We start from the raw sequence: 14,167 nt of genomic DNA, 5'->3' as shown, positions 1-14,167 counted from the left end.
CCAATTTCAATGCGGCGGAAATACAAAGTGGTTGGTTGCTTTCTGGGAAAAACCAGCCTATAAAGGATGCCAACACTATTATTGAACAATGCAGAACAAGACATGTCATGTTGCTGCGGAACTTCAGCGAAATACCATGCAGCTTGAGTTACAATATCTTCTCTCAAAGCTGTTACAATAAGATTCAATAACAAAGTATAACAGGTCACATGTTGCGTGCCATTTCGCTAAGATAAAAAAATAACACTCAGCCTATCGATGCGTACGGGCGCAATTTTGCAATCTAGGCCTATTTGTACGCCACTACTTCACATGTACCTTGTTACGTACTCAATACTTGCTTAGGCATGTATAACAAGGCGCAGGAATTTTCGAGATGTATCATTGTGAGCCAATGTCATGTGCGTATAACATTTGTTTATTTTTGTTCTTGTCCGCAACGCGCTATATTAGTATTATCTGTAGTAATACTTATGCATGCATTGAATGCAAAAGTTTATTAAAACAAAATAATCATAAAAAGAAAGACATTGTCATACATCTGAGAGTAGCGCGAACCTACAGAGGCAGCCCATACGGGTCTCTCAGAAAGCTTAGCAGCGAGATATACTGTATACTTACCCTAAGGTGGGCGACAATCATTCCATCTATGTGGGAATGAGGTAAGTAAGTATACCTTTGGAGAGAGAGAGCCTGTGGCGAATAGCGGCACCTGCAACCGGTGAAATAGCTCCTATTTCTTGGCGAATGCCAGAAGATAGTCGTAAGCCGGACGACGGTCTTCAAAACCGCCTGCCGGTTGAATCCACTCTTCGCAGCTGGTTACCTCTTCAGGCAAAAACGCCATCCCTTCGGAATAGGTGCTTTGTGATCATCGTCATCATGAAGCTTCTTGAACCTTGAATATTTCAGTAGAAATCATTTGCCAATGCTCTCGCAGCTGTTCTCTATTTCTAACAGTCGTTTTCGGCGCTTTTCGCAGTGACTACTCCAGTACCTACCACAACGGTTACCCAGGGCGGAATTATAGTGGAGTTGGAGCTTGGCTGCCCGGAACCGAACGGCCTGTTCCCGGACCTGCAGAACTGCCGTCGCTTCTACCACTGCTCGAACTACCAGAGGCACCACAAGTGGTGTCCCGCAGAGCTGCACTTCAATCCGAAGCTGCTCGTGTGCGACTGGCCTCACAACGCCGGATGCGGTGAGCCGGAGCGAAACGCGGTTTTCACTCGTGGAACTGCTGGCTCAGCGAAATCGTGCATGAAAATTGTTAATGCAATATATGGGAATGCATTCGTAATGCTTCAGGTTCACTGTTTTGTTTCGTGTGCCGCAACACGAATGGTCATTTGTTTAGTCACAGTGAGTGTCTACAGTTCTCATAAAGCGGGAAAGCGCGGAATGTCTGCGATAACTCGTCACTCTGAGTTAGTTTCGCGACGAGTAGTTAATAGCTGCGCATGAGGGTAATGAAGATTCGCAGAGTGCGGTTTATAAACACAAAACATTTGCATAAGGATGTCTATCGTGTAATCACATGAGGAACCAGCTGTATAGATTTGACTTCATGTCACTCTAAAGGCCTTTTTTTTATAGGCGAAGGTGTATACATTCCATAGCATGAAAAACGTGATGTTTAGTTGCACTAAGAATATCCAGCATAAAGCGTTGTTCACCTCACTCAGTAGTCTAAAGCTCCAGTATTGGCGGATGACACATTATGTCGCGAGGCGACGTGCCAAACAGTGTCAAAGAATAAACGTTTGTGTAATAGCCATAATTACTATGCCGCAGTAAAAGTAAAACCATAAAGATTTCGAGGATATGGTTGTCTATGTGAAAACTATAGCTGCTAATTAACTGTAGAATGTACGAAAACGGTCCAGGCGCTCGGGGAATAGTTTGGCGTATTTTATGTGCGTGTATGCTACGCCGAAAGATATCTTCCAATTCAGTGTTCTAAACTCACCAATGTCCTTTCTTTTTCCCACAGAAGTCTCAAAGCTGCGGATAGTGACCTTGCCACGTAAGTTAGTTCTTACCATTACTGCTAAGAGCAACACAGTCTGTCTTCGTACTTGAGGTGTCGTGAGTGTTCTTTATTCGGTAGGCACATGATTAAAACCGGAAACACTGAATGTTGCGAAAGGAAATTGAAGAGAAAGCCGTCATAGTCGGCCCATAGACGCGGGGTTGTTCACGATGACCAGAGCAAACATAACATTTCAGCATGCGGTAATTTTCGCGGACTAAAGAAACGAAAAAATTGCATTCAAGAATACATGAGGGCACGCGTACTTACAGTCAAGCGCACATTTAAAGAATCTAGTTGGTCAATATTATTTCTCCCCCCTTCTGCAGACACATTAGCTTGTTCGATAGTCACATGAGGGGTTTCAGAAATGAAACCCAACCAATTATAATTGCGAAACGAGGCGAGTACGAAATATTAGAAAGCAAGAATAATAAAAGTAATATTTTAAATAATAAAAAGGGAAGTTATCAAAAAAAATATTGTGTAGGTATAGTAACACACCGTTGCAGTTTTGTAGGTAAAATCTTTATTTGTAATCAAATTTTGTAAATAGAAGAATGCTTTCCATGGCACAATTACGCTGCATTTTGCAAAGAAAGAGCAGCTCGCTTTAATCCCAGCAGATCAAATATTTGTTGGTAACTAGTGAAGCCGACATCTGAGCTACGCATATGGGACAAAGAAAAAAAATCCAACAGTGGCGAAAAGAGCAACCCCTAACGGTAGCTCGTGAACCAGTGGAGTTGAATGTCAACCTAGCTCTGACGCAGCAAAAAAAAAAAAAATCATAATAATAAAAAATAAAAACGCAATAGCAAAGAAAACTAAAGCCTGGAAAATTCACCGGCTGTGCGTAAACATCGATCTCATTTAGCATGGAGAGCCGTACTGTGACCCTACAATAAAAAAAGTTCTTCAGTCTTCCGGGCTACGGGTGGTTCAAATAATCAAGCTGCTGAGCTGCTCCACTCAAGAGAAAAAATTGCTGTACCTGCTGCATAACGTTGGCACAGCAGAATCACAAGATAAAAGGGAAACGCTATAATCGCGGGAACTCTAGGTCAAATATTGTTTATTTTTAATCTCCATACCCTCTCTATTTTAATTTTTACCGACCCAGCGCTCCTAAACGTAGATACCAGCTCGTTTTCAGAAAAATATATTTATTGCTATCATTAATAGTAATATTATTGCTTTAGAATATGTTTACAACGCATGCGGCACATTGGATTACTTCGTGATTTACTTACTTTCGCTAATTTTGTGTTACCTAATTATGCTACAGAATTACCAACTGTCGTAAACATGTTTTTTCATAATACTAATCCTTAATGACTCTTTAACAAACGTTACAGGTCCTAAAAGTTTTACCTTGTACCTGTACAACTTACCTGCCGTTAGAACATTAAGACTGACAAGAGAAAGAAAAGCAGGCCGGCCTAATTCCACAATTTCTTTTGGCCAATTTTCTTTCTTTTTATTATAATCTCTCGCTCACGACTGGCTAATACCCAGTCAGCCCGGATCACCGATGAAGCTCGAGAAAGGTAACTGTTGTAAATCGCGCGCTGCGGGGATAAAATGGTGAAGAACTAGGCAGTGGGGCGGGGTGGTGTTGAAGCGGTACTGTTTTGATGCACGCCATGCTCGGACGGTATCGCGCTAAGCGCCAGTAAAGGCTGCAGAAGGACCTTTCTCACATCGTAAGTTGATTCCCACAAAAACAATTAGATTAGGTTTGCATTATCCTAGGCTCAAGTTAGCAACAGTCTATTCCCTGTAGGGGATACGTGCGATAGGTGAGCACCATCGTCATCACCAAGATAGTATGGTATCAGAGACACCGAACCCTTGCTCTTGAAAAGGTAAAACGAAAACGAAAAAGATCAATTCACAAGACAGTACAACATATCATATGTACACATATAAACACAGCCTTAGTTGCATAGCTTGTACCCTGGGCTTAGTAGTTCTTGCGTTCAGTCGGATTTGACATATAAAGCGTTAATAGAGCGCGCTTATTAAACCTTTACGTGCTTGAACAGTTACTGGGTAGTTCGGTAATTGTTCAAGATAAAATCTAATGCGAGGCTCAAGGGACTCGCAGCATCAATACAACATTAATGCAAATTGCCCTAGCTCCGCTTGTTGTGATTACGCGTGGTTCTTTTCATTGAAATGCAACCTCGATAGCACTGCATGACAAGCTTCGAATACTATGTTACTCAGTAGCGACTCACAAAATAAAGTCACGATTTTTAATTTAGAGAACCATTCCGGAATTGGTTCGACACAGTTGCGAAGAGTAAATAAGCAGAAGAGAGCTTAGTGCACTTCGGCTTACGCTCTGATTTCAGGACACAATGTTTTGAGACAAGCAGTTACAGATTTAGTGCGCTTGAATATGTTTAACTTGTCTGATAATGAATTTCATGCACCGTCATTATGCATTTGACAGGGTGGTTTGAATACGACGTTAAAATGAATACCGGCAGTCTACGCACTTTCTATTCTATAAAAGGGAATGTTCAGATAGGATAACTGCAACCATTCTTGAAATTAGTCAAAGTCGATTATATTCAAGTCACATAGTACGCGTTCTTCTCCTGTGTCTGGAAAGTTGTTGACGTAATAAAATATTCTAGGAAAGAGAAGTTAATTCTTTTTTGTTTAAATTACGAAGCTCATTAAGTAAGTGGATGTCGAAAGCCACGAATAAGTTCAAGTTTACATAGCCGCTTATTTATTTTGTACAGATCTTTTATACAACTCATGTCTCAATGGATGCATGCCTAACTTATAAAGAAGTTGCGTAAATGCTATTCGGTGATAACGACGAGAACATGTACTTTGTTTACTTATTGAAAGCATTATAGACATTGTTCTGAACATTTACGGAAAATGTTTACAAGAGGGCATCGGCTGCATACGTATTGTGTTCTTTGATTTATAGTAGAGCGAACACACTTTGTGTTGCTTCCGAAATTGTCTAAGCCATGCTGTGTGCGTAAGGGGAACTATGATAAGTGATCGCAAACAGATTTTTTTATTCCGTTGTGCAAAGATGAACTAGTAGCGGATATGTAAAGTTATAAATGAATGAACCTTTACTCATTCGTTGAGGTTGCGCTGAACGCGACACATTTCCCGATGAGATTCGAGGCAGACATTTTTCAGTCTACTTCCTCTTGCTGGAGTTGTATAAGTACGTGTCATACTCGGTGACAGCTACAGTATGCGCTCTTGATTAATTAATGTGCATGGTATAGTTTGGCCAATTTGCACAGATTATACTCGGAAGATAATATTCAAGACGTGTTTGCTTCGATAAGAATGACAGGGTATACGTTTTGTGATAATATAGACAATAATTTAAAGTCATCACGTGAAATTTCAGTTCTACTAAGAAGCGGATTGCAGAAAGAAAATGGAAGCAAGTGATTCGACTTTTCTTCAAGTGCATCTTGCCTATGTAGCGCTCTTATGCCGCTAATTCCGCATATGCAGTTACCTCTAATGGGCACATGACATTACAAGTCTGATTTCCAGTCCAAGTAATTGGGTCGATTAAATTCGCCTTTAAGAAAATTGGCATGACAGGCTCGCATACATCCAAAAACCTTAATTGATCAGACTACTTTGAGTGCAACTCAGTATGGCCTATGAAAGCATCGGACAGGTAGGGCATGTCGCATACGGAAGCTACCGGTACACGGGTGAAGAAAAAGTATAAATAGGCACTCAATCGCCCGAAAGTAGGTACTGTTGTATTTAGGAGCAGTCTATCGTATTTCTCGACTGAGAATATTAATTAGTTTGTCTCAATGGGTGCAAAATGTTAGGACTGTTTGATTTCTGAAGCAAAGTAGGTTCCGCAGAAACTACGGCCGGCGGGTTTCATGGGAACAGTGAAAGCATGCAGAAATAGGTTAGAAAGTATTTGACATTAAATGTGTATTACAAATGAAATAAGATATACAATTCAGCGCATCTCGCCAAGTAACACGCCGCGGATTTCGGCGTAAAATGCGGCTCGGAACCGTCATCTAAGGCGGCGGAGGTACGCGACACAGCGCTACCACCGACAACAGCATTTAAACCTTCCGAGGTTGTATAATGTGTGTGTGTGTGTATATAGCTATTCCTCAACAGCGCGAGCCTCTCAAAAAGCTGGTTCGTATTCAGCGACAAACGCGCCCCAAATCTTGGTTGCGCCTGAGCAAGTACCGTTAGAAGGCAAAGTCTGAGCACGGAAATGGGGCAAAATAGCCTTAAAAGAATTGTGCTTTTAAACGGGAGAAAGGGCCAAAGAAACTAATTCAATTTAGTAAAGAAATGATGCGCTCGACGGCGCATATTTCAATTTGCTGCAGTGAGGATGCTTGGTTAGAGTTTGCTGTTTTCTTGCCTAATTATGCGTAGAGAACAGAGCCGCTGACAGGCTCGTCTAGACAGAGGAAGTTCAGAAGGCCATAGTAGTTATAACGCTGGTGCGTTTCGTGTGCGCTGTCATGAGTTGCGCCATGTTGGGTGGTGGCGTAGTTTTCATGAAAGGGAGGACTGCGGGGGACCTCGAGAAAACCGCTTCTGCAGTAAGAACAAGGCACAAAAAAGATTTTCTTACGTAAGGGAGCTTCTGCATTGCCCCGCAAGAGACGGTCACGGCGGCGGCGTCCAATTGCAGAACGTACTTCGGAATGAGAATCGACGCGCGAGCGGGCACCGATTGCCTTTCTTGCTCGCAGCGATCGAGGAGCCGTGCGTGGCGTACGGCCCGTGGGTGAGCACCAGCGAGCCGACGCCGGAGACCGGAGGTGACGTGGAGGACGTGGCCAGGGTGGTGGCCGAGTCTGGACTCTGTCTCTTTCCGCTGGGCATCGAGTGCCGCGAGTACGCCACTGACGCCGACTACAGCAAGACCGGCCAGGTGGTCAGCTGCGACGTGGAGCGCGGACTGCGCTGCGTCGACAGCGACCAAACCGACGGACGCACTTGCCTCAACTACAAAGTGCGCGTCAAGTGCTGGACTTGCGGTGAGGGATCGAACCGCTTTCCAAACACGGCTACGTAGTTAGTCGTAGCCGAATGTACTAAGAGGAAACTTATCCTCGGAGCCGATTTATTCAAGTTCACCTGAAACACCGAAATGTTCTCATTAGGCAATCGCTCAACTTCGTGGAACATTTGTTAAAGCTGAACTATACCGACTATAGGCTCCAAAAATTTATTTAGGATCTCCAATATTTTACAAAGAACTGACGGATATTGGCAACATTAATAAAAATTGCAGCACGAGAAATTTAACAATTAGTAACTTTGTTGGAAAACCAAATATCGCACTTCTGTAAAATGCATCTGTTGAAGCCTCTGAAGCCGACAAATGAGATACATTAGGTTTGTAATTTAAGTGAAATTATCGCGATGTTTACGAAGGTTTTCCAAAAGTCTTACTCACAAACCAGTGATAATTACAGTGTGATATATAACACTCCTTTTCTTCCGCTTCAGATGTCCCAATAGGTGTTGTTTATAAAATTGCGATAGCGTTTTTTTATATTGCCAAGTTACAGGGTTCTAAACTTGATACTTCAAGCTCATAAGTTATTTGGTTTTAAAAACTGTTTCTAAAAAATATTAGCTTATTCTGTGCAGTGAGGGCCAATGAAAATTGTTCTCCATTCCACGGTATTTACATAAAAGCTCCTACAGTAAAGCCTCCTTCAACTTCTCAAAGACGCCTATTCCTTCACTAGCCGGTCTTCGCTATAGCTGTCATAATTAGCTGGCGCCGGTTCCTAGGAACTGTTCAACTCTGATTTCTTTGAGAACACAGGCACGCGTGCCAAGGGTCGACTTCAGAAAGCATTTCTTTCTTTAGGACTGTTTGACGTTGACCATCGCGAATATGCCCATTAGGACGACTGCCCGATGTCTCCAGTTATGAACTGCTGTATTCTACGAACTGGGTGCTGAGTGTTCGGGCATTAATACGCGGAGCCTTTTGAACATAGGAGCATTGCGTCAACGGCTGACTGTCAATAATAATAATATTTTTGTAGCTTTTACAAACCACTCCGGCGTAATAGCCGTCGTGTGAATACGGATTCAGGGGCCGATATTACAAAGTGTCTTGTAAGGTAGAGCTGTTTGTAGGAACAAACTGCAATCAGTCTTTATAGCGAGCGTATCATAAGGGAAAGCGAGAAGTCAATAACAAACAACTGAGAAAATGGAATGTCGATGACAAATATCTCCCGCACGGAAGGCTTGGTTGCACTGATATTAGGGTTTCCACCCTAGTGCACATATAAAAACACAGCTGCTTGGTTAGCATCGCCTGCACATTGACCAGCCTTAGACAAACTTTAGTGCAAGGAAAATATGATAATAGCGTATCAGTAACATATATAGTGAAAGCAAGAAACCAAAAGCCCCGGCTAATACAAGTCGCTTTGTAGAAACATGAGCTCCAGCGGCATGCTTCGATATTTACCCCTATTGATCTCTTGGTTGCAACGTGACATAAACAAAAGACTGGAAAGACGTACCGGAAATTTCTGCGCAATGCCGGCATATGGAGCAGGGTGATTTTTTTTTATTTCTCTCTTCCTTGGCTTACGTAATACCCACTAACAGACGTTGTCGACACGCGGTGATACGCAGCGCCTCCCACGACGACGGAACTGCCAACCGTGCCCCCGGCCGTTCTTTGTCCGGAGGTGGAGGTGACCGACAACGACACTTTCTGCCCGCAAGGGTGCCCGTTCGGATTCGCGTGCGACGGAGACCAGTGCGTGCACGTGGCCGACTGCCCCTGTGTGCGCGATGGCAAGAGATTCCCGGTGAGGAAAATTGCAACGACCTTCATTTCATTCGGGACCTCTCGCTTTCATTCGCGAAGCTAAGAAGCTCGCGAATTACTTGAGATGCCCGACATGCTGATGTTTTCGTGATGATTGCTGCTTTGAATCAACTCACTGTGTGTTTAGGTGCTAAATTGACAACGGATGAGAAAACACGCTTCCGTAGAGACAGTAATGTTGATATTTACTCGAAAAATCATAGCTGAGAAAGTGTAATCAACAAAAGACATTAAAGAATGACACATAATAACAAGTGCCCAGAAATAACGGGATATCGGCACTCCAAAAAGACGCAGGTACTGGTTGAAGCGCGATGCCCTTCAAATTCAGTATGTAGGGAAGTAGTCACTGGTGGAAAATATTCGCCTGGAGCTTGCGTTGATACCATCAAATTCCTTTGCTTGAAACTGGAGCAAGTTGTACGTAGATAGCAAAGCTCTAGTTCTGTCGCAAATTAAGCGCACAATATTATGCTTAAAATAAATGCGGTTCAAATCATTACTGTCATGAATGCATTAAGCATTGCATAATAGTCAGTCGACTATTATGAATAACCAGTGTCCACTACGATTAAGAAACTTGCCCCTCGCGTCAGCAAAATCTGGCCATAGTTGCACTCATTTAACCAACTTCTACAATGTTGAATAGAGTCCACGGAACAAAAAGCAAAGAGAACTTTTTTGTTTAAATAAACCTCTATATCTTACCAGGAGCACGCTGTTTTCCCACAAGCGCTCAGACAGTAGGGTTCACGTGTTCTTCTTAGGAGTGGTAGTTGCGATGCTTAAAAATATTTCGTTGAAAGGGACCCTGGAAAATCCGCATTTTTCAAAAATAGTCCTCACTTCAGTCCTTCTGGTGGTACATTTGTCATCCGCCTAGCTGTGTCACGGTTGGACCGTACTGATGCGTCGAAACCATGCAGGTGGGCGGCATGCTGGAGACGAGGACTTGTCACGAGTGCCAGTGCCACCTCGGTGGACGGTCCAGCTGTCTTCCTAAGGCTTGCCCTCCTTGTCCTAAGGTGAGCATCGTGGATATTTAGTGGTAACTGTTACAATGTCTCCTTAATGAGGGTTATCGCCACACGTAAGCAAAAGATGTTACACAAGTATCACATGCAAAAGACACGTGATTCATAGAGTCAGGAGATGCAGTGGAGCAAAGAAAAGTGGTGTCTTGAATTGACCAACAGTTTGTGCGCAAAGGAAGCCTCATCCCGAAGCCAACGTTTCGATAAGGCAACTGGCTCTTGTCACGAATAACACGACCACGTATCGAAATATCGGTTCAGGCTGGCGCTGTCCCCGTTTGCCCACTGCTGATAAGCAGGTTTAGCTGTAACTCAAGTGCCGTGTGCATATCTTTAATGTAGCAAACACATACGGAACCGAGACTTGCCAGCCTTATACTTCATCTGTTTTCTTTTAAAAAAATCACACATCTAACTTTACTTCACTTGATGGCTTAAATGAACTGCAACACAAGCGTGAATGTTCTGCGAAGCATAAGTTACTCTCATAATAAGCGGGGCGACTTGACTACATGGCTACAAGATGAAATTTGTCAAAGAGGTACTCCTGCTTGGCTGATTCAAAGATGAGTGTTCGGTTACGTCAAGAGTACGGTGAACAACAGTGCAACAGTATGGTAATCAGGGACTCGGGTGAGGACTTTCACTCGTAAATATGTTTTATCGGTTTGTCTTTTGACAGAAGGATTGAAAAGCGTGCGAGTTAGAACGTATTCATTCTTGGGAAGTACACGCACAAACGAAATAGCGCTGGTCTAACAATTGAAAGTTTTTATTTGCAGTAAAAGATTATATACCCAATAATCATGAAAGTCATGTGGATTACATCTAAAAAGTCGTCATACACTCACTGGCGAACAATGAACGAGATATCTTTTGCCAGGGAAACTGACAGCTGACTTACACAAATGTTCTTGTTCTTACCCATGCCTCAGTAATCTGACATGTGCGCTGATCACGATGTTTCATAATGATTAAGATCAGATGAAGGCGCGCAGCCGCAATCATGACAATGGTTGTGAAGAAGCAACGACACCACTCCCTTTAAAGAATTGGCATGCTCACGTAGCCTGATATTTACACACCGTTCAGGCTGCCCGATGTAGACGTTGGCACACTACATTGTGCCAATATCAGGCTAAGTCAGCCATGGGTTTCCTTGGCAAACGAACATATATCGTTCATTGTTCGCTGGTTAGTGTAGGAGGACCTTTTAGATGTAATGCACATGCCTTTCATGGTTACTGGGTATATAATCATTTTCGCCAAATAAATTTCGTTTGTGTATGCGCTGCCCAAGAATGGATACGTCTTTCGACATTTTGCTGTGATCCTCTGAGGTAGCTTGCTCAAAGCTATTGAGGCATTTTGATCACGGGACGGCGGTTGTTCTTACAGTGAATCGCTGTATTTAAGTACCCGGCAACCTTGTCGATACTGCGTGGAAAGTCCCCGATTCTTCTGAAGTGGTTGCATAACAACACGAGCAGTTGATTCAGAATCGCTTATTCCGCTGACACGTGTATCTGTGTGTTTCGCAACAATATTTGCCTGCGCGTGCTACAGTTTCCGAATCGTCCGTCTCGTTGGTTTCATAAGCGAGAAATTCAAGTACATTCCGAACTTATAGGGCAAGATGAATTTGTCGAACGAGGAGGTAACACTCTGAACGAGCTCTTGTAACTGATATTCCAGTTTTTCATACGCGCACGTAATTCTCGCAGAGATATAGGAGGGAATTTCGTTTTTTGCATCATCATCAGCAGCATATCTTGGGCTACTAACTGGGTAAACACATCCTCTACGATCTTCAATTACTTTGTGCTTCAACAGACGACCTCGTCTCGTGTCTGAATGTTTCGCAATTTTATCGTTTCCATCCAAATTTGTCTAACTCGCCACATCAACATTATGAACTGTACAGTGAACACTTAAATACGACAATTGTCTACTGTCTGCAAACATGCATACATCCGGTGTTATCAGTTAATCTCATATACTGCTTCGAAGCATTAGTGCACGTCCGACGACAACTCACTAATGGAGAGAGTAAAGCCCCATTGTAGCATTTCGCGAGAACAGCGGGCAAATGGCGCTGCAAGACATGCGACGTGATGATGGCGTGATTTCGAGTGTAGAAGCTTCAAGCACTGATTGATTTAAATTGTCCTTAACTTATGCCTTAATTCAAGTGCCCTGTTTCAAATGTCTGCTTCTGCCAATGTATCGTCATATTACAGACACGCATTTAGTTGTGGCAATCTAACGAGACAATATCGCGCTGCAACCGTTGCCATATGTCGTATACACATATTACAGCGCAGCTGTTATAAGCTAGGCTCTGGCGGTTTGTGTGCTTAGGCAAAAAAGATGGCGGCCACCCCAGCGCTAAAAGAAGCTAAAGCATAAACCAAAGCGTATCGCGGGTGTGCCTCAGCTGCGTTTATACGGGAGAAGTGTCAAAACGTATCTTGATTTTAAAAAAATATCGCAATACAAACAGTAAAACCCGAAGAGACATTGTTTAGTATGGATTGCGATTTCATGTCACGGGCTCTACAGGCAAACCACATAACGTTATCTCAATTCCCTTCCACCCGCGCAATGGGTAGGCCGCGCGCGGTGAGGACTGTGGAAGAACAGCGCGCCTACGACGAACACCGTTGTGAACAGAAGCGGGAAGGTGTGTGGCGACGGCGGGCGGCACGTAATACGAACGAAGATCGTGCCTCAAACGCCAAGCGTATGCACCTTTGTTCGCATCGCCCCTACCGATTCCACTTCCATCGTAATTCTGGGTGATTTCAACATAGACGTTTCTCGGCCAGACGGAAAGAGGTTCGTGGCGTTTCTCTTGAATAGCTTCGGCATTTAATGTTACAGAAACATCAGTCTGCCCACGACGCGTCATCGTTCGTTTACAGACCTCACATTGGCCAAGAAACTTTCCAGTGTCGCCACAGAGCCACTGGCTGTATATCAAGTCGAAACCAGCGGTTGATGACATAACTTCATATGCACGACAAAAAAAAAAATCCTTTTGTGACGGCGTTAGCTTCCTTCGTCTTCACAACTAAAATATTCGATGTTTATGCGCAGGGTCGACCCCAGACGGTCAGTGCTGACTGCTCCTGTGAATGTGGAAGTTGCCCCGACGGCCATCGACTCTGTCCAAACTCTGCAGAATGCATTGCGGATGAGCTTTGGTGCGACGGAGTCGTCAACTGCCCCGACGACGAGACGGACTGTGAACGTATGCTGCTGCACAAGTCCCAACCCCAAGAACTATTTCCCTCTTTTTTTTCTCTCTTTCAGGGTCGGTACGGTAAAACTTCGAGTGAGGTTTAAGTATAAACGAGAATCAAGAGAAATGCCTGACCATGCATGGTGCCGTGATGAGCAGGTAGCCCGAAAGGAAGCATTAAAAACGCCGTGCAAAATTAAACAAGCACGTACCAAGCACAACTCTGCGTATGCACCCGCAAGAAAGGGGTTTGCGAAAGAGATACGACGCGCTGACGTATTTCTTTTAACATCAATACGAAAGCAACAAGTATGCGGGTGGAGCACAGACGTACAGCTTCACAAAGTATCTTTCTTCGCTTGGACAGAATGTTAGCTGCTTCTGCGAGTATAGCTGAGTGACATCAAACGTGCACTTTTCAAGTTGTAAGCGCTTGTTTCGTGCTGTAGACTCGATTCAATGATTCATTTATTTATTGTTTACCTCTAGTACCTCTAATGTCCCGTACAATGTATATCTGTTCATACCTAAGCTACAGAAACAAAAAGGAGCTGATGAGCACTCAGCAAAACATCTGTATGCAAATATTTGCAGTTACCATGACAGGTTTTCATAGTGCGCTAGTTTTGTTAGCAATATCGACAGACCTTAACATTAAATGACAAGCATAACGAGCAAGTTATACGAGGACATTCGTGGCAGAAGAGCTGAAGCGTTGTTCTCACACATTTTAGTAGATCTAGAGCAGCATGCACGGGATAAGGCCACATCAAAGGTCTGTCCAGGAAGCAAATCATTGTCATTGATTTCTGTCATTGAACAGCGTAGGCTGGGGAGGCGCAGAGAGATTGTACACTGTAGTAGCTGATAAAAATTTAATCGGTTGATTGAAACATTTCGGCTGAGTGCCATGTTCAAAACGTTAACAAGATCTGTAACTCATTGTCACATACGGTTCGTCAGATGATGCTTCAGAAATCGTTTTTTATTAC

At 43.4% G+C, this 14,167-nt stretch overlaps 1 protein-coding gene across 1 annotated transcript in view; it reads left to right on the top strand.

Annotated features, from left to right (window-relative positions):
* LOC126527459 (uncharacterized) overlaps positions 1–14,167 on the top strand; it is a 203,664-nt gene that overhangs the window by 113,948 nt on the left and 75,549 nt on the right. Inside the window, exons 47-52 of the mRNA XM_055068522.2 lie at positions 983–1,201; positions 1,994–2,026; positions 6,781–7,068; positions 8,699–8,877; positions 9,824–9,922; positions 13,031–13,184. Of these exons, the coding sequence (XP_054924497.2) occupies positions 983–1,201; positions 1,994–2,026; positions 6,781–7,068; positions 8,699–8,877; positions 9,824–9,922; positions 13,031–13,184 (972 nt within the window). The remainder of the gene's footprint in view (positions 1–982; positions 1,202–1,993; positions 2,027–6,780; positions 7,069–8,698; positions 8,878–9,823; positions 9,923–13,030; positions 13,185–14,167) is intronic.

Source organism: Dermacentor andersoni, chromosome 9 (genome assembly GCF_023375885.2).
Source record: "Dermacentor andersoni chromosome 9, qqDerAnde1_hic_scaffold, whole genome shotgun sequence".
Taxonomy (NCBI): Eukaryota; Metazoa; Arthropoda; class Arachnida; order Ixodida; family Ixodidae; genus Dermacentor; species Dermacentor andersoni.
The sequence above is the reverse complement of the archived record's forward strand: the minus strand, read 5'-3'. Positions and strand labels throughout refer to the sequence as shown.